This window comes from Agelaius phoeniceus, chromosome 16 (assembly GCF_051311805.1).
Source record: "Agelaius phoeniceus isolate bAgePho1 chromosome 16, bAgePho1.hap1, whole genome shotgun sequence".
Classification (NCBI taxonomy): Eukaryota; Metazoa; Chordata; class Aves; order Passeriformes; family Icteridae; genus Agelaius; species Agelaius phoeniceus.
The window spans coordinates 8,057,128-8,077,778 of NC_135280.1; the positions used below are offsets into that span (position 1 = coordinate 8,057,128).

Below are 20,651 nucleotides of genomic sequence, written 5' to 3' on the forward strand. Positions count from 1 at the left end.
CATGTCCAGACACATCTCTGTGCCAAACAGGGTAGGTCAGGCTTTTATTAAATATGGGAAAAGTCCTGCTGAAGGCAGCAGGAGCTTTGTGGATGGGCCAGCAAATTACCTTTATTAGTCTTTGTAAGGTGCAAGAACTATACACATGTCTTTGCTGGTGTTCCCTATTAATGAAATACCAGCAAGACCCTGAGCTTTTAAATCATTGAATCAAAGCCAGGCTGGAAGTGGCTTTCTCCAGGTCTTTTTGTGCCTGCCTTTGCCTTGCAGGAGCTGCTTCTGTGAGAGGGGCAGCAGTTGCTGACACAGTGTGGCTAACGGGCTTCTTGCTGGCAAAGTCTGGAAAAATGTCAACATTTAGTGTCAACACTCAGCCACCCAAGTTGGCATGGTGAAAATGTATTTAGAGCTTCACCTCTAATAACATTATCTCTTATTAATGGCTTCTTGAAAGCAATAGCCCTCCTCTGGTCTCCATTCAATCCTTGCTCTGAAGTTATTCTCTGTTTGAAGCCTGAGTTCCTATTCAACAGGAAAGAAACACAGCACTTTCCTTTCCTTAACAAAAAATTAACTGGCCTAAGGACTTGCATGCATGGTGTTTAAAGAAAAGCCTGTTTGCATCCAGCGCACTGGATAAATTGTTTAAAATCTTTCCATCCTTGTGCAAATACCTCCTTGTAATGCAGCCAAGGTCAGCAGTGAATTGCTGATTAAATACTGCTAATGCAAGTTAAAGCTGTCTGGAAGGAAAGGGAGTCTTATTTGTGCATCCCATTTTCATATGGCTCCAAAAGATTTCAGACACGAGAAATTTCCATGCTGGTTTATTTCTTGTGTCACCTCTTTAAATGTATGCTTGGTGAGTCTTCCTGAGGTAAGTGACATAATCTCAGTAGCTGGCAAGAAGAGCAGCCAGTCCCGCTTTTCTTGGGCTGACAGCCCTGGGAAGCTGGTGGGTGAGAGAGGAATAAGGACTGGCACCCCTTACAGCACCAGGATTCTCCTTCAGTGCTTGCTGGAGAGGCTGAAGGAGCTCCAGCCCTAAAATAAGCAGGATATGAAGGGCTGACCATGGAGAGATCTGTCTGGGTTTCTCAAACGAAACAGGTGGCTAATTAGGAGACTACCTCTGCTCTTGTGCATGTACCTTCAGTGTCTATTTTAAATAATAACCAAGAATTGGCGTATTTGCCAGTGCTTTGTAAGAGATCAGCAGCAGAGCTCTGCAGTTAATGTGTGTTCTGTGTCTGTAAACAGCCTGTGGATTCGAGTAACGATTTATATGCAAAACGCCTAAAGGTTGTTAGCAACGTGTGCATCAAATGTCACCGTGTACCAGGGTCTGTGTTGAGCTTTGGTTTTTTCCTTTTAAAGGATAGCAGTGGTGATTCAGAGACTTGGAAGAATTCGGTGTATTCCAATGACAAGCTACTGTTCTTGACACCTCTGGGAGTTCCTCCCCCCTCTCCCACCCCACCCAAAAAAACCTCAAACCAAACCAAACCAAACTAACAAAAAAAACCTGAAATACAAACACTCCCCCAAAAACAAACAAACAAAAAAAAAACCTAAAAACCAACCAAACAAACCCCACAAAGAACAACAACAAAAAAAAACCCCACCAAACCCCTGAAAAAATGGGACCAGAGCTGCATAGAGAATACTCATCTCTCTGGGCTGGGCTGGATGTGACAAGGGCTTGTTAGTGATTTCTTGATACTTGTGATTGTCTATTGGCTTTTATCCCTGCTACAGGATCTCCATGATAATCTGGGTGGGGGCGAGGGAAGAGGGGGATGCAAGGAAATGAGCAGACAGGCTTGATGGAGATAGTGCTGCAAAGATTACCAGCTATCAAATTAAAGAAGAAAAGTTACCAAAGTTACCAAAAATTTATGATGGATTCCTAGGGAATAAAGTGAAAGAGTTGCTTTGAGAAGTCTCACTGTACTGACTGAAAACAAACAGCAGTAGAAACAGGAAGAACAGCAGCAGCAAATAGCCCACTTCTCCCTGACAATTTCAGTCCACTCCTTTTAGTTTCGAATAGGGGAAAAGAGAAACTTGGAGCTGAATTCACTGGCAAATCCATGTGTGTATTGCTTCGGGGGGGGCAACAGGGAGGGCAACTCTTGGCTCTCTCTTTCAGGGTTTAATCCTGTGCAAAATTAAAATGCTGAAATACAAAACTCCCATCGAGGGAAGGAGTGTTTGGGTGCAGTTTGCCAGTCTGTCTCCTGTGCTCCACCAGATGACAATCAGGGATCACTGGTTTTGAAGGCAAGTCAAAATTCAGTTCGATTTACACGAGCTGGAAGCTGCTCTTGAGTTTCCCAGCTCCTCCTGCCATGGCACAGGGAGCTGCTCCTCTGCCTGTGCGAGGGAAATGCCGGAGCAGCCGCTGCAGAGGAAATGAGTCATTCCTCTATTTCTGTTGCAAAAGACTTCTCTGTGCTGTGCAATGCATTTAGGAATATATTCCTACTGCTTCTTGGAAGTTCTCCTAGGACCACGTTTAGGCATAAAAGCATCAGCAAATGAACAGGCACATTACAGATTTTTTCTTCATTTAAATTGGCTGCGCAGGCTTGGCTTCTATGGGAGGGACTTTCAGGAACCCTGAATTCTGTGCAGTTCTCACCTCTGGGTCTGTTTGCTGCCCAAGAAGTGACTGATGGGGTTATGAGTGTGTTTTCTGAGCATCTCTTTATGTCATGTCCCGTGTGAAGCTTGTTGAAGTGTGTTTCAAAAAAGAGAAACTTGCTACTCATAGGGACTGTGAATCATGGGCACTTCTCCAAAAAATATTTCTGCACAGAGCCTGTATGTTTTCCCCAGGAGCCACTTGAGCTCAGCAGTCATTCAGGCCCTACCAAAAATAATGACATCTCCTGAATAGTAAAAGAAAAGGGGGAGTGGGGAGGAGAACAGCACAGTACACTCTGAGAAAGCACCAGGCCCATTTCTTGCCTTTTATTTCAGTGTGGTGTTTTCCAGAGCGCTGTGAACAGACCCTGTTGGCACAGGGTGGATGGGGCAGTGCTTGAGAAGCATCAGGCCTCTCTGTGTCCTCACTGCTGCACTGACAGATGGATGATTAAGTAAAGTGAACTGGCACTCAGTTGTAGCTTCTGCTGTGGGAACCCTGAAGATCTTGGTAAGAATTTGGCAAATTGTCCATTTTCAAATCTCTCAGGAGTCTGACTTGTTCAGGAATGAAGGAAGTCTTGGCCAAAGCTCTGTGTGTGCCTAAGGATGAGTTTTGTCTGACAGTCTGTCTATCTCCTGGCTTCCTGAGTGCTGCCTGCCTTGCAATGCAGACTCTCCACGATGGGCTGCACCTGGCTGGGGGCACCAGTTCCAGCAGAGCAGCAGCAATGCAACTTTTCTGTGGCACAAACCCCTTGCATTTTACAGGTGCCTCTTAAAATGTTCCCACTTCCAGTTCCATGACATGACTTTCAGACATGGTGAGTGCATGAGGGAGGGACAGAGGGAGACTGGTAGCAAAACACACTGACTTCTGTGGTTTGCTCCTTGAAAATGCTACTAGTGCTCCAGGAAACCATATAAATCTTGTGTGCAGAGCTTGTGTGCACAGCAGCGTTTTAAATTTGCCTCTTGAAATCATTTTCATTACCCAAAGGGTGTATAGGGGCACATAACGAGCTTTTAACGCTCAATTCTTCAAGGAAGAATTGTTATGGCCTTCTAAAACGATCCCTGTGTTAAGTGGCAATTAAGAACTAATTATAATGAGATGCTGTTGGATGAAATTAGTATCTGACTTAGAATGGCAACAGAGACATCAGCAGATAAGCTGGAGGAGAGATGGTGGGAGGAAGGAGTAAGGAGGGAAGGCAGCAGGTCCACGGCAAGGAGGGACAGGAGATCACCCTGGGGAACATGGTCACCACCTGGGTGGTCATCAGATCAGCCCTCAGTGATGGTGTTTCTGAGGGAGAACCATGGGATTTGCATGAACTTTTTCAGCTAAAGCTGTCAGGGCTTGTAACTCTTGTGGAAGATAAGGTGTGAGCCCTGCTTCCTGCCTCTGAAATGCCAGCTGGTGAAAGTGCTGCTCACCTGGCTCTGGCAGCTGGAGGGACTGTGAAAAAAGGGTCATTTCAGTGGTGAAATTTATCTCTTTGGCTGATAAAGACCTTCATAATGAGACTTTCACTTCAAAGGGCTCTGGCAGTGCAGCAGTTTGAGTATCTGTTTGCCTGACTGCCACTGGAGTAGCTGTATGTGAAGTGCACAGGTATTTTATTTGTATAAAACTGCTCACTCTCAGAGGTCAGCAAACACAGCTACCCCAGGAACTTTCAAGTTGCAGAGCAGAAGGCTAATTTTGAGTGAATAAGTTGTTTCTCTGATTGAACACAGGACCCTGCACACACCACAGCATGCTGTCCTGACTGCTCTGGCACATCTTTGTCCCTTGAGAGCACCTAGGGCTTGTTTTCAGCAGATCTCCCTGATCCAGGCTCACAGAGGGAGCAGGCCCTTGCAGAGAGGGGAGCAGATGGATGCCTCCTTTCTCTGTCCTGCTCAGTATTTTCATAACCTTTCAATGGCATCCCTGTGGAATGGGGACAAGATGGCAGTCACGTGCTGGCCACAGCTGCTCCGGCTCTCCAGTGGGGGAGGAAGCTGGGATGAGATCAGATTTACTTTTGTCCCTTTTCTGCTTGGAAACTTATTTGTGTTGCTAACGAGGTCCCCAGTCCAATGCTGTAAAAGGGATGCTGCAGGGAGGAGGAGGAGGAGTAAGCTTCCTCCCTTGGGAGAGGGCAAAGCAGGCCTTGACTCATATAAACTGCTTTGCTGGGCCAGTGGAAAGAGTCTGTCACCCATCATGGCAGGGGACACAGACTGGGCTGTTGGCACAGTGGGATGAGGTGCAGGGAGGGGCTGGGCCCACACCAGGACATGGCTCAGGAGCTGGGGCATCTCTCCTGACAGCATTGCTGCATCAGCTGTGAGGCTCTGGGCACATTCTGGGGCAGGAACATAACACACAACTGCCTGTGTAATGCAAGGAGCACCCCCAAGATCAAAAGGGTTCCCATCTGATCTGTAAGAGCAGGGTTTTCAGTCAGACACCCAGGGGAGCTCCCAGCAGCAAGGAAGAATGTTATCACCTGGATTTTAGCAGACTTTTGCATAGGAGCCTGGCTCAGTCTGCAATGAAATAAGGTTTGCCTTCCAAACTCATCTCTGAATGGCAGAGCACGGTGTGTGGGTAGTGATTTTGGTTTCCATTAATGTCCAAATAAGAGATTCCTTGGGAGAAGGAAATTTTAATTTGGAAAGGACTCAGTTCATCTATATTGATTGCATTTAGCTGGATTTGCAGCCTCCCTCCTCAGCAGAGCTGTGTCCCACTGAAAACGCTGCAGGGTAAATGCATAGGATGGAGAGGAGGGAAAGAATTCAACAACAGAAACACACAGGTGAAACCAGGTCCTTTCAAGGCAGAAATATTCAGGAATTCCATTTATTTCTCAGCTACAGCACTGCAGTGCTTTAGAATGCAAATTGCCCCTTTAGCCCACCAAGTTTAGCTCTACTGCATGATACAGTATTTTGCACATCTGCTTAATGAGATGTGCAGAATGGGAAAACCAGATGTAATGGTCTCTGCTGCTGTGAGGAGATGACTGGAAACAGAACCTTTTGTCATAAAAACAGTCATGCCCTTCTGAACCTGTTGAATTCTGAAGCTGTCTTGGGCATATTTTTGCAAATCATGATTTGGTATTTGCAGCTGAATGATCCTGAACATGATCTTGTAGCTTGTTCCTTTGCAGCTCAGAAGTGGGCTTTGCTGCTGTTGACACTGTTTTTTTCAAAAAGAATTAAGCAATCTCTATTTTTCTGTTTTTAATTTGTTTCATAATTTAAAAGCTTTTCTCTTATGAGCTATATTTAAATGGTTTTGGATAACTTTTCCTGTATTCCACAGCTGCATGGCCCAGGGCTCAGTTATAAAGCCTTGCTGATTCAGTTGAAGAAATGTGCTTGACCACATCTGTTTCTGTGTTAATTTACATCTTTAAGCCACTGCTGGAAAGGAAAAACCTGTAAATTCTAATTCCTTCCCTGTCCACTTTCTAGGTTTGATGTAGTTTTTAATGCTCCTATGAATATGAATTGTGACTTGCCAAATTAGTGTGAATTAAATGGGAAGAGTCATAGCACAGTTATTCAAACCACTTCCAGGGGATGAGACTCTTCTTCTAAAATAAGTCATCCACGAGTCTGTAACACAACCAAAGCTCTTACAACTGTTCCTGAGTTTCAGAGAGATGATGTTGAGACAGACTTTGCCTTATTCTATAAAATCCACACTCTGGCCTTTTTAGAAGATATTATTTTTTAGGGTGGGCACCTCAAAGTATCTTGAGTACCTTTATCTGTAAAGCACCTTGAAGCCTGATTTCTGCCCCATTTGAGGAGCTCCTTCACCAGGATCACACTCAATCCCCACATCTGCAGCTCCCAGCCAGCTCCTCTTGGTGGAATTGACTCTCATTCCACTGAGTTTGTCTTCCTGAGAAACAGAGACAGTTGTCTTCCTGAGAAACAGAGACACTGCTTGGCTGCACACTGATGCTCCTTGTTTCTCAGTCATTAAACTGAAAAAAATATGAAGTAGAAATTTACTTCCAAAATAGAGCTGTCTTCCTTAGGAATTTGCTTCAGTGGGGACTGTGAGATATTCTCTCTGTAATGATTTATATTACAAAAATAGCTCTGCCCTATGTCTGCAAACAGTTAGAAATGTGAGCCTGGAAAAGCAATCTAGCAGCTAACTCCTCAGCCCTACAGCTTAAATAAACCAGTCATAAACAAAATGAATTACAAAAGCAACTGAAGAACTAAACTTCCCTATAAATACAACGTTCTCTCCTCGGAAGTCTGAAAATACTCTAGGCTTTTTAGCCTGACCCAAAGCCTGCTGTATCCAAGATTTTCTGGCCTCAAAGCGGGGATTGAGTTCCAGAGCAGCAGAGTTTCAGTGGCTCTGTGCCTCCTCCCTGCTGAGGCTGTGCAGGGGGACCCTGCGAGCCACAGGTCACGGAGCTCCCATTCCTACTGCAAAAAACGAGGTCCTCGAAAGAGCACGACCTCCAATTCCTATGTATACCCTGAGCCAGCAGTGCCCGTGCTCCTTCCACACAACTCCAATTCCTATGTATACCCTGAGCCAGCAGTGCCCGTGCTCCTTCCACACAACTCCAATTCCTATGTATACCCTGAGCCAGCAGTGCCCCTGCTCCTTCCACACGCCCTCCAATTCCTATGTATACCCTGAGCTAGCAGAGCCCCTGCTCCTTCCACACAACTCCAATTCCTATGTATACCCTGAGCTAGCAGTGCCCGTGCTCCTTCCACACGCCCTGCTGAGCCACTCGCTCACACCAGTGACACCGTGTGAAGCCACCGAGGGCTCTGGAATGGAGCATGAGCTCACTGGGCGGTGGCAGCTCCCTCCAGGGACAGTTTTCCTTCGAGCAGGAACTTGCATTGGAGCGCTCGGTGCAATAACACACGGTGCTTGCTTCCTCGGAGCCCGCATGCCCTTTGGCTGTGGTTTTTATCTCTGTTTACTATTGAAAAAGCTTTAGCAGATTATGCTGTGTCATTCAGTTCCCTGCCAGAGTGTATGTCAGAGAAACTAGAAAGTGTGTGAGTGCAAAAAAAGTAGCTGTAATTTTTTGTGGCGCAGGCAAGGTCATTACAAATTATATGAGGCAATGAGGATGTGAGGATCTTAGATCAAATTTAACTGCTTTATCTGGAGACTTAAGAAAAGAGAAAAATGTGCTTTTTACTGATATTACCAATTAGGGAGCTGCCAGGTGGCCATTTAATAACCCAGATGTGCTCCAGGATGCAGCATCAGCAGAGGCTGTTTGTGCAGTGAAGCAGGGGAGAGCTTTCCAGCACAGCACCAGGCAGCTCCTCCTGGCTAGGGGTGTGACTGGGGTCTGGGAGATGTGACAAGAGAGGGAGCCCAGGGTGGAAAATGCCAATCCATAAGGGGATGAGAGCTTAGGAAAATTGCAGAGAAGAAGGAAAATGCAATGAAAGAAGGAAATACAATGAAATCTACAGAGCAGTTGTCCCCTGGCAATGGTGCCCTGACTCCACATCACACAGACTCACAGGTGTCCCTGGTGCTGCTGGGCTGATTTAGAGGCAGCTGAGACCAAAGGCTGTGTGAGTCATGGAAATGGGTTGTAGCACCTTCCCCTTTTGTCACTAGCTGGAATCTGTGTCTGTCACACTGATGTCAGCCCAGTTCCTGCTGGAAACTGCATCATCACTGGCACAAGATCAGCTGCTGTGACTCTCTCATGCCTCAAGGGACCAGAGCCTGAGACAGAGGCACTGGAGCCCAGGCTTCTTGCTGATCCCTGAGTACACCAGGAATGATGTAGGGGAAGGGGGTAACCTTCCATTACACACTGAGCTGTCTGGGCATGGTGCCCAGTGAGAATTTGGGAGAAAGGATTGAAGGGAGCAGCACGTGAGCCTGGGAGGCAGCCAGCAGGGTTGAGCTTGCAGCTTTGCCATCAGCAGGAGGCACAGAGCTCAGCTCAGCTCAGCTCAGGCACTCCCTGCCCCTGCCATGGAGTCAGTCATAGAGCTGGAATAAATACAGGTCCCTGTGGCAAAGCCAAAGCTAATCCTTGCTGCTGACAGACTGGGAGGGGAGTAGTGGGGAACAGTCCTGCTCCTGGTTGCCAGAACTTCTTGAATAAAACCTCCTGGACTTGCCCCTGCAGAGTGCAAACCCAAGGCAGAAAAAAACCTCAAAATCACACAAGGAAAGAAACTGCATTGCCATGAAGCCTGTAAAGAGAAAAATGTTGCTAGAGATGGTCCTGAAGAGTTAATTGCAGATACATTTATTGGAGGGATGCTGCTGAAAGGAAATGAAGTCAATTCTGTAATGACAAGAGGAACTGGACCTTTATCAGCTGCCACCAGCAGTGGGGAAGCACCAGCTACAGTGGCTTGCCATTTATAAAAACATCTGGAGATAAGCAGCTTATTTTTTGGCAGAGTGGCAGTTGGCTATTCCAGCAGGCTCAAGTGGTGGTAATAAGGATCTGGCAAAAGAACAGGAGAGGAAGACACCTCATCTTAACCTTGCACAGCCTCTGTTCCTCTTGCTTGCCCCTTGCAGCAGAAATCACTGTCAACTGCTTTAGTAGGATTCAAATGGAAATGCTCAGAAATAGCCATCAGATTGCCTTCCTTTGCTTTCTTTACTTTTTCAGAGTGATGCTCTTTTCTCTTAACTTTCAGGCACAAAGAGGCTGAAAGTCTTTGGGTAGGTTTGGGCATGGCATGGCATTTTGAACACCAGTGTCCCAGGTTTGGTTGGTCTGGGAAGCTGCTGAGCTGATTTGCTGTGCTGGAAGTAGATTTTGCTGCTTGCTGGGCTGGTTGTAATGATTTGAGTGCGTGCTTTGGATGGAGCTGATGTTATTCCCAGTGTGTATTAGTAAGAATAAAAATCTGCCATAAAATCATGTTCTGCAAAAGCAGTATTCATTTCCTCGTTTTCTGCTTAAAAAATCCTGCATTTGCAAGCCTGGCCATCTGCATCACAGCCATTACATGTGGGAAGTATGGAATGTGTCTTATCACACACAGAGCGTGCACAGCAAAGGACATCCAAAGGTTATGTTGTCATCACGTCAAATGGATCTGTTTATTCTGAGTGCTGGAGGAGCAGAGCTTAATCAGAGCATCAGCCATATGCAGATTTGAAATTAGATTTTACAATAACCACCTGTCTACTGTTTTGAATCCTTGTCATATTCCTTGGGTTAGAGCTGTGCTTGCCTAGTGAATGTGTGTGCTGGGAGAAAATCATCTAAAAGCCTTCATGCCATGATGTAAAAAGCACTTAAATGCGTGTATATGCATGAGTGTGCAAGGGGAGCACATGTATCTCATGGCTTTGTGCTACAAGCTGCTACCAAAGCATGTGAAGGGGAAAAGAGGGCATTCCTTTCATGTAAAAATCAATAGTATTGGTGACTCCCCACATAAACTTCTTTTGCTCTTCTTTTTTGGCTCATAATTTTTGTATTTGTCAGCCAAAAAAGTCACTGTGAAGTGATGCAGCATTTGATCTTTATCTTCTGTAAGTTTTTAAAGGAATAAGTACAAACATGCACATAATGTTTGTGTAGTGCCTGCCACAGTTTTGTGACTCACAGCATTCTGCCTTCAAGGAGTCAAAAAAAAAGAAATCTGTCTGAAAGCTTAAGCCTCTCTCCTCATTATGTTGCAACATTAAAAAAAAAAAGAAAATCTGTGCATTTGGTTATTGCAAGCTGCATCAAGGCAGTCGTGAAAAGAGCAACAATAGTCAAAGTAAAGGTTGACATTTTAAACACTGGCACTTAGAAAGAAGTGGAATAAAAAAGAATTGCAGAGCAAAAATTGACAAATAACTTGTACCACCACTTAATCATATGCTCAAAACCGCCTGAAACAAGCAAGCACTACAGGCTTTTTTCTTGCTTATCTCCACTGTGATAATTATTCTTCTAAAGCAGTAGCTGCTCTCCCTGGGGAAAACAGAGAGTTCATTTTTTTAAAAAATTCAGAGTATTGGCCCTTCCCACGGAAGTCAATGGCAGTTTTTCATTGAATTCAACGAGAACTTAAAAGGGCCATTAAATGAGATCAGTAATGCAAGAGCTTTCCAAAGACATCCTGGCCCAGATGCTCCCTCCCTGCCACAGGGAGCAGCAGTCACCAGTGTTCTCAGGCTGGCCAATGCCTGAAGCTGTAGTGTCCCCTTCTCCAGAGCAGGAGATGTTTTCAGCACTCACCACAGTGAACTGAAATGTGGTGACTCAGAGCTGTTTTGAGTCAGGGAGGTGCCCTGGCTGCCCAGCTGGGCTGAGGTGGAAGCTGCTGCCTCTCTGCCTGTGTCCAGGGTTTAGTGGGAATCAGCGTACCAGGAAAGTGCCAGAAGTGTAGCCTGAGCTTCCTCCAAAGCCGAGGACAGAAGCCTTTGTTTACACCAGGATGCTGGGAAGCCTCCAATTTGTGTGGCACCAAGGTGGTGATCAAGAGAAACGGCGGAAAAGCTGCGCTTTTCCTGTGCTTTCCCTTTCGAGAGTTTGACCTCAGGAATGTTTTGCTACTTGAGCTCTCCAGGTCCAACCACCCCCGTGGTGGGATTTGCCCATTGCTGGACCACGTTCCCTCCCACTCTGCCTCTGGCTGGACCCAACACATCAGGCAGGGGCAGGATGCTCACTGTGCTCTGTGGGTTACAAGCTCACTCCTCGCTCCAGCTCCTCGTCTCAGCTGGGGAAGGTGTGACTTTGTACGTTTTGACTTTGCTCATTCGAGCTCACAAAACAACCGCATCTGTCTCGAAACTCAGGTGTGCTTTCTCATCCAGCGAACTCTTCGCGGCAAAGCGCTGCTGTGAAATCGCTTTATCAGCCGCGGCCACCGCTCGCAGCTGCCCCGCCGTCCCTCGCCGGCACCGGCGCCTCCCGCGCCGCGTCCCGGGGGCCAGGAGGGCTTCGCATCCCTGAATTTCCGCGCGGGGCCCTCTGGAGGTCAGTGTTCGCCCGCGCTGCGGCGGACCTGTTGCGGGCCCGCGGAGGCTCCGCGGGCAGGGCCGGGCCGGGGGGAGCCGCCCGCCCGCTCGGAGCGCCGGCCCCGCGCCCGCCGCCCGCCCCATCGCCCGCGGGGGCGGCGGGGCCCGCGCTGCCGCTGCCGCTGCCGGTGCCGGTGCCGGTGGCGGTGCCTGCGCGGCCGCGGAGCCGCCGCTGCCCGGGGCCGGCCCCGTCCCCCCGCCCGGGGCGGTGCCGCTGCGGCGCGGGTGGGGCCGCGGGCGGAGGCGCCGTGCGCGCCCGCGGAGCCCCGCGGAGCCATGGCGTACATCCAGGTGCGTGCGGAGCGGGGCGGCGGCGCTCCCCGGGGATGGGGGGGGTCTCTGGGGCGGCTGCGGGACGGGAGCGGGGCCCCCCCGTGCTCCGCGCCCGGTGCGGGTGCGCAACTTCGGGTTAACTTCTGGGGAGGAGTTCCCGGAGGCGACAGCAGCCCCCGGCGAGGGGCCAGGCGGGGCCGGGGCAGGAGCGGGGCCGGCAGCTGTTGATAGCGAGGCACCGGGGCAGGAGAGGATCCCCGCGGGGCTGGCGAGCAGCCCTCGGGCCTCTCTTTGCTGGGGGAGCGGGATGGCCCCGGGGGCGAGGAAGCTCGTCCCGATCCCGCACAGGGACTTCTTGGAGGGAGGAGGATGCTGACCCCGCGGGCAGACTGGGATGCGATGGGGGCCCAGGCTGGGCACGGTCCGGCGGGCGGGGGGCACCGGCGGGGTGGGGGAGCTGCGGGGAGCCCGGGCTGTGCCGTGATGGATGGGCTCTCCCTGCACTGTGGGGCTGAATTTTTGTCAGGTTGATCAGACCCTGAGCGACCTCCGAGCCGCCCGCTCCCCAGCAATTGCCCCGAGCGCAGCCGCCCGGTTCGCGACGAACCCGAGCGGGGAGGGGGCATCTCCAGCCGGGCGGGCGCTGGTACCGACCCCGCTACCGACGCCACCCGTGCCCCGTCCCGCGGGGCCGTGTCCCCTCCGCCCGCCCCGCCGTGCCCCGCGCTGCCCTCCCTGAGCCGCCGCCGCCCCGGGGATGCTGAGGGAGCTGTCCCGGAGTCGGGCTGGAGCGGCCGCGGGTGGAGCCCGCCCGAGATGTCCTGCGAGGCTCGGGGCTCCCGGCGCCCCCCGGCTCGGCGGGGTCTCCAGTGGGGCCGGGCAGGCCTCCAGCAGCGCGGCCGTCGGGGCCCGTGGGTGCAAGGCGGGGTGCAGAGCAGGGCATCAGCAGCACCCCGTTATCCCCACACCGGTGTCGGTCACGGTGGGATGGTGGGGGGTGTGTGGCTGAGGGGACCGCACTGTCCCCAGGCTGCGCTGTTCACTGCCGATGGAGCTTGTGAGCCTTTCCTGGGGTGTCACCGTGATCTGTCACCAGCGAGGACCCCACCCTGCTGCGGCATCCCCGGGGGTACTGCCACGGTGGTTTGCTGTCACTGCTCTGAGGACCTGGCTGGGATTGGTGGCTCTCCTAAGCTGGAGCAGGTAACCCCCACCCAGGGGCCCTGCAGCAGGTTGTGGAGATGGAGCCCTGCCCCCAGCCTCGCCCTTGGTGAGGGTTCACTCGTGCTGGAGACTCCCATCTGGCTTGTTCTGTGCTCGGCCAGTTGGGATGACGTGGCAGAGCCTGATGGTGCCTGCCTGACCCTGGAGACTGAGCTGTTCTCCAGGGGTTGCTGAGCACATGGCAGCTGCTGTGCTCCTGGGCATCCCCAAACTCCAGCCCACTGCTGCAGCCTTCCCCAGGCCCCTGTCCTTCCCCAGATCCCTGTCCTTCCCCAGATCCCTGTCCTTCCCCAAGCCCCTGTCCTTCCCCAGATCCCTGTCCTTCCCCAGATCCCTGTCCTTCCCCAGCCCTGCCTCTCGTGCCTGGTGCCAGTGAGGTGGGTGCCCAGGTGGTCGTGTTTGCTTTCCTTTCATGGGCCCCTGCATTTCAGCTGCTGTTGACTTGTTTACCTCTCCAGCACTGTCACACTCAGTCCTTACCCCTGCCCTCCCATTTAGGGGTGGCCACAGGCTCGCTCTGTCCTGGTACTGTGGGACGGCCGTGTCCCCTCCAGATACCTGTGTGCCCTTGAGGTGCCTGTGTGCCCTCAGGATGCCTCTGTGCCCCCGGGATGGCCATGTCCCCTCGGGGTGGCTGTGTCCCCTAGGGATGCCTGTGTGCCCTCGGGGTGGCTGTGTCCCCTCAGGATGGTTCTGTGCCCTTGGGGTGGCTGTGTCCCCTCAGGATGCCTGTGTGCCCTCAGGATGGTTCTGTGCCCCCAGGGTGGCTGTGTCCCCTCGAGCTGGTGGCACACAGGGCTGGCTTCATGTGACCTGTGGTGGCCAGGAGGGCTCTGGGCTCTGAGCCTACCGTGTCCCTGTGGGCTGTTTGGAAAATCCCTCTCTTTGTGTGACACGTGCTCGGCCTTCGATCGCGTGGCACCGGTCCAGCCGCTTTGTTTTAGAGCAATTTAAATATCCTCCTTGCAGCTCTGCTAAACCACTGGAGCTTTGGCTGCAACTTTGCATTAATAAGGAATGATAAAGCCCTTTTAGCCATTTAGCATTTTCTTAAACAGCTGGCCCATGGGTATCTGTAATCACTGTCTTGTCTCATTGCACCACAGCTCTTCTAGTCTTTTAACTGCTCCTAACAAGTGCTGGCTTTTTTGACAAGCACTGGCTTCCAAGAAATTTAAAAGGAAGGCTTGCACCAAAACGTGGTCCATGGCAAGAGTTCTTGGAACTAAAGGCAACTTCTGCATCCCAGCTTCTTCAGAAAAGGCTGTTCGTGTCATGTCATGAGTGTGGAGCTAGGAACCAATTTCTACATTTGGAAGAGTAGGATGGAGATTTTTGTGGGGTTTTTTTGGTATTGCTTTGTTCTGTGGTTTTTGTATTGGTTTGGTGTTTATTTTAGGGGTTCCCCATATACAAAGACAGCCAGGGCATATAGGAAACTCTTAGACATTATCAAGGGAATGCAATAGATAGGACATTTCAGCAGGTATCAGAAATGCTCCTGAGTCTCCAAAGGAAATGGGTCCATTATATATGTAAATAAAGTTCCAAGGGTGGCTTTGTGAATAGAAAACTGGTTTGTGATGCCTTCTTCCTTTGCTGTAGATTTTCCCTGTGCCTTGGGGGAGGTGTCTGCAGTGCAGATTTTTGAATGGGAGTGTGGGACTCAAGCCTTTAACTTCTGTTGTTTGTGTTCTTCAGTTCACATCTGAGGATTAGGCTGAAGGGGCCCAGAGATGTGGATGCAATGGAGAGTATTCAGTCTGTACCTCTTCCTAGAAATGTTGCTTTAGTGAGTTGGCATTGGAACTCCATTGATATGGGCTGAATGTGCAGAAAAGCCTTTTTTTTCTGCTGAAAAATTTGGATATGGTTTGCTGTCAGCAGCAAGAAGTTGGTGCAATTAGAGTCAGGTTACTAAAGAAAACAAAATAAGTGGTTGCATGTGATACCCATTAGCAAGAAGCAATGAGCAGGATTTTCATGCTTCAGAATGGGTTTGGGAGTTTTGATTGTGGGAAGGGAGGAGCAGAAGGAGCTTTGTAGAGAAGGATTGGAAATGGCAGAAGCTGATGCCCAGTCAGACCTCTCCTTCCTCTAACATCTACAAGGTACTGCCTTGCCAGAAATTCGAACTCATCCCAGGCTGGAGCATGTCATGGCAGAAAATTTAAAGTTGTTTGAGCATTGCTAACTTGTTTTTGTCTTTTTCATTCTGTTCCCCTTTGCTTCATCGTGAATGTCTAAAAGGACAGTTGGAACCAATAAATGAGGTGAGTTAATCTGATGATTCACTCCCCGCTCTGTCTCCTTGCTCCATCCTGAGGGGATTGTCTCGTGTTTTCTGACTCTTTACTGATGTCCTAGATATAAGTAATGCACTATATTTTGGGCTGGTAATTTTTTGGTTTGCAGTGCCCAGATTTTGTTTATGGAAAAAAATGTGTGTTTTACTGTAGCAAAAAGCCATGTTCCTATGAAGCCTTCTCTGCAGATCAGGTTCCTCTGAGGAAACCCCTCCACATGGTCCACACTCATGAATACTGCAAATGTCTGGAGTATTTTGGGGAGATAACTAAGGAGAATCTCTCATACACTTTATTTCTGCAGTTTCTCAGGAGCATCTCAAGGTCACACACAGTTGTAAAGCAGTTTGACCTGGGTGCAGGTGCTGTGCCCTTGTGGCTGTGTGTCTCCTACAGAGCCCTTGTGCTGCTTAATGAGCCCTCTCATGAACAGCAGGAATTGGGGCTGGTGTGGGTGGGAAATGAGCTGAGGTTTGGCTCTCTGCTCCTCTCCAAGCAGAGCTTTGAAGTGGGGGGAAGGCTGTGGGGATGGTGTGGAAATGGGAACACAGGATGCTGCTGCTCCACTGGGGAGCTGACAAGCACTGGTACAAGTGGTGCTGCCAGGAACCTAAGAAATGAGAGACTCTTCTGGGTCAACCATTCTTCTAAAAGACATCATTGATGGTTCTTCATTAAATTAATCATGGTAGCAGAGCAGAAGCGTGAGGATAGTGCGCTCTGGCTAATCCATTTTAGTGGTGAGTTTGTTGGGCTGTAATGTTCCATGTGTATGGATTGTACAAATATTACTGGGACATCTACAGGGATGAAATGTGTTCACATTGCTGTGTTAATTAAATAGATCCTTGCTGGATTAAATTGAAGCTTTCACTTACCTTCTGGTTTTAATTCCTTCTGTTGTATGTTTGCTGATCTATTAGATTGTTGATGTGTGTGGAGGAATATGCATGTTTCCACTCCAACATATTGCTGTGCCATAGTGCTTTGTAAATCACCCTCTTGCCAACCTACATAATAATACATTGCTACTAGAGGGGAAAATACCTGCAGAGAATGCTTATTTTCCTGCCTTGTTATGGCATCATGGGGTTGGGCTGGTAACTGCATAGCACTTGTCTGTTGGTATAGATGAAATAAATACAGTTCTTAATGCTCTGTTGCAGAAACACAAATACAGCTGAGTGTTTTTTCTCAATAGCTATTGATGGGCTGTAATCTTGTGCTTTGGTTTGCCATGGCTGCAGGGTCTGCTTGCTCGCCTCTCGGATCTCTTGCTGTGCCGCTGGACTTGCAGGAATTGTTGTCAGAAGTGTTTTGACTGTAGCTGTTGCCAAACAAATGAAGATGAAGTTGAAATCCTGGGACCTTTTCCTGCTCAAACTCCAGCCTGGCTGTAAGTTTAGATGCACGATTTCCTAGCTTTGACCAAGAGTAGGTCTGCTCAGCTGTGATGAGAGGATTGATATGAATTGCAATGGGACACTCAGAGGATGCCACTTAGAGAGCAGGAACCTCCTGAGGGTGGGAATGCAGGCTACTCCTGGCATGGTGAAAAGGGCAGCTCTGTTAACTCAAATAGCAAGGTTAGTCTTTGTAAAATCCATTAATGATGGGTAGGACAGAAGTTGTTTTGTAAGCTGGCACAACAATAACAACTGGTTTAGCTGTGCCCCCTTCTCTAAAGATGCCTTTCATCTTCAGTCCTATTTCCTCTTCAAATGGACCAACCCTTTGGAGCACTTCAGCTTGGCTGAAATGCTGATGAGGTTGTTTAGAAATACTTTCTTATCCTACCATGAAGGTGGTTATCATATAGGCAGATGAAAGGCATGGCTCCTATGTGCTCTGAAGGGGAAATTCATTTAAAGTTTCATTCAGCAGGACTTGATCTCCTGAGTCACCATAGTACTCATCAGAATTTCTTCTCAAATCATTAAAGAACCACAGCACTGGGTCTTATCTGGAGCTTTGATTGGTTGATTGGTGTGTTTGCAAATCCACTGCAAAGGAAGTCAGTGAAGGCTTCTCTCTTTTACTCCCTGTCAGTCAGGAGTCTGCAGCACAGAGGTGACCCTGTGGAGGCAGCAGTGGAACCAGGGAGGGAGCAGAGCTCTCTGGTGTTTTAGTGGCTGCTTTGTCAGCTGGGCTGGGCTTTGTGGAGCAGACCATTTGATGGACATTGCTTCAGCATGTCCAGAACCTGTGGCACAGGAGAGGCCTGCTCAGTGCATCCTGTGATGCTCAGGCTTTGGTACCTGGGCACTGAGGCACTCAGGTAATTTTATCTACTGCTGTGAGTCTGTGCTGTTGTTCTGTGTCAGCTCTGGAAGGGTCATGTCTTGGTGCTGCATGAAATAAATTTTCTCATGTTTAAATCTCAGTCTTGTCCACATACTCTTTTGAATTCAGGTAGAAGAGCAGGGTGGTAATTAATACTGAAGCAATAAAAATAGAGCTGTTCAGGATGTGTTAGAGTGGTTTTTAGATGTGGAGCAGCATATTTAAGAGTCTGATATATGCTCAGAAACTGATTCACCTGCAATTAATGGGGAATGGAAACAAAATCAATGCTAAATAGGAAAGCATCACGCACAGGAGAGCACAGTGATGAGGCTGCAGTATTGGACGTGGAGAGATTGGTGCAGGAGCAATTACATCTTGGGAACAAGTAGCTGGGCTTGTGGGGAGAGGGTGATTCAGAGCTTATCTGCTGTGCTGAGCAGCAGAAGGCACATCCTGTGTGTTCTGGGGTGTGCAGTGATTGTACCAAGGTGAAGTTTTTGACTCTTGGATTCTTCTGTCTGGCTAAAGGGCTGATGTGAGTGCTGAAGCCCTGTTCTTACCATCTCAAATCTCAGCTCTGTGGTGGCTTTGAGATGAGTTGGGCTTTGCCACGGGCAGTGAACATGGAGACCTTTGGACTCCTAAAATGCTCTCTGCAGCCTGTATTGTTTCTCCCTGGTCCTGCTCCATCTGAAAGCCCCTACAATAACTCCATGGAATGGCCATAAGCAGAGGACAATGCTCTTTGGTGAAAAACAACCCAGTTCTTCAGCCCTGCTGCACTTTATGCTTCACCCACAGATGCTCACAGCCCTGGGGAGGGTCCCTGTGACCCCAGCCCAGGCCATTTTCCCATCTTCCCATCCAGCTCTGGGTGGTTTGGTGCAGTTTGGGATTTGGTTTGGGTCTCCCTGTTCTGCTCCATGCTGAGAGAAGGTGAATTTCCAGAGGTGAAGGCTGAGAGGGGCAGCAGGCACCAAAGAGGAGGGCACAGGACAGGAGACCTGGCTGCTGCCATGCCCCAGGTCACTGCAGTGGCCACTCCTGTGACACCTCTGCTCACTGTGATCTCTGAGGGTGCCTGCTCACACACAGTGCAGTATCTGCTGGACATGAGGCTTGGCTTGCTTGAGGATGCTGCGGGCTCCTCTTGAGCAGGCAGGACCCAGAGTGGTGCCAGGCAAGGTGAGAGTGCTTTGTGCTCCCAGGGTGGCTTTGCTGGAAAATGGTGAGGGAGCACAAAAGCTGTTGAAGTGGGGAGGCCAAAGGGAGATAGGAGATAGATCCTCTACTTCTCCCTAAGATTGAGAGGAGAAGGGGAGAAAATGAGCCTGTAGAGGAACAAGGGTCTGGAAGAAGAAGAGGAAAAGAAAGTAAAAGGCAGGAGCCAGATTTGGTATATTATGTTTGCAGGCAAATAGGAGACCCAAGCTTTTTGTGTGCATGTTTAAGTGGAAATGATCCCATGTTGACTCAGAATTCAGAAACCAAAGAAGAGTTCTGTTTTAGCTGTGTTGATCTCGTATTTTTATATCTCTATATGCATTTTGGGTGTAGGGAATGATCTCTGGAGTTAGATGAGTTAGTTACTCAGAGTAAGAATTTGGACTTGTTCTTAGAATAGGGTTTTTTATGTTTTTAATACACAGAGATTTGTGTATACCAGTTGAATCCCTCATTCTTCTTTTTTTTTTTTTTTCTCTCTTATTTTTGGAGAGGGGAATTTTGTATTTAGTGGATTTCCCTACAAGGAAAAACAGGTTTGACATCACCTTATTTTTCATTTAGATGCATGCTTTGAATTTGGGAACAAATCAATTTATTGTATTCCTTGCTTGCAGCCTGGAAATGTTTTAAAAATAGATCTACGTTTTCAGCTGAGCTCTTTCCATCTTGCCTATTCTTCATGGGTCTGAGACACTGGTGTGATGTAGAATGCAAGTGGTGCCTTCCTCACCTTGTGTGTAGAAGGCAATTGGTGCCTTCCTCACCTTCCTACCCACTCCCCAGGTGAAAACTGTTTTTATGGTCCTCATTGGTGAATGAGCAAACATATAAATGCCTGTGGTTAATGACCCATCCTTTCTATTTTGGCCCCAGGTTTTCCCTTTGGCAACTCTGAAACGCTTCATTGTCCTGGAAATTCAGGAGTGGACAATAAAGCTGCAAGTTTAAGCCCTTCCTCTTGGGAGAATATGGATTTTTCTCACTTTCTGAATTTTTTTGCAGTGGCATACGGGGTGGGGAGGGAAATTGTTGCAATGAGTCCAGTTGCAATGACCTGAGTGCGTGGTAACTTTTGTTATTTCATGAGGAGCACTTCCATCCTGGTCCTTGCAGAAATGGCCTGGGAATGAGGGTGGATGTGAGCTCCTTGTTATGGAATATTCTACACAAACCCCAAAGATAAACAGTGCACACTGAGACTCAATTGAAATCAGGACACGACTCCTCTTTCCAAAGGTTCAGATTAAACAGAAACAGAGCTGCTTTAACCAGAGCCAAAGTTTATTTGAGGAAAAATTATTGTAGCTCAGTAGCAATTTCCTTACTAAAGGTCATCTGTATGTTATTAACTCACTATTACGTTTACCCATTGTAGAACATCCTTAATGCCTCTCTTCCTGATTCCCTTTTCACCCTGCCTTGCTCTGTGCATTTGCTTCTCAAACACAACCATATCCAAATGCCACCTGTGATTGTGTGGACCTGCATTTAGGCATGAAAAAGCTATTTGTGTTCCAAGTACTGATTATATATCAAACTGTATGGTTTGGACTGCCTTTAATGGGCTGCAGAGCTGTGCAAATATTGTACACCCCTTTTAGCAGAGGGTTTGGTTTTGATTATTAACAGATTTTGTTTTTAGTGTGGATGAGTTGTGTGAGTCTGACTTGGTGAAA

General features: G+C 48.7%; 1 protein-coding gene across 1 annotated transcript in view; it reads left to right on the forward strand.

The window, feature by feature from the left end:
• The first annotated feature begins 11,789 nt into the window (after positions 1-11,789).
• SYT17 (synaptotagmin 17) overlaps positions 11,790-20,651 on the forward strand; it is a 35,121-nt gene continuing 26,259 nt past the window's right edge. The window contains exons 1-3 of the mRNA XM_054643736.2: positions 11,790-11,950; positions 15,412-15,429; positions 16,710-16,858. Of these exons, the coding sequence (XP_054499711.2) occupies positions 11,936-11,950; positions 15,412-15,429; positions 16,710-16,858 (182 nt within the window). The 5' untranslated portion in view covers positions 11,790-11,935. The remainder of the gene's footprint in view (positions 11,951-15,411; positions 15,430-16,709; positions 16,859-20,651) is intronic.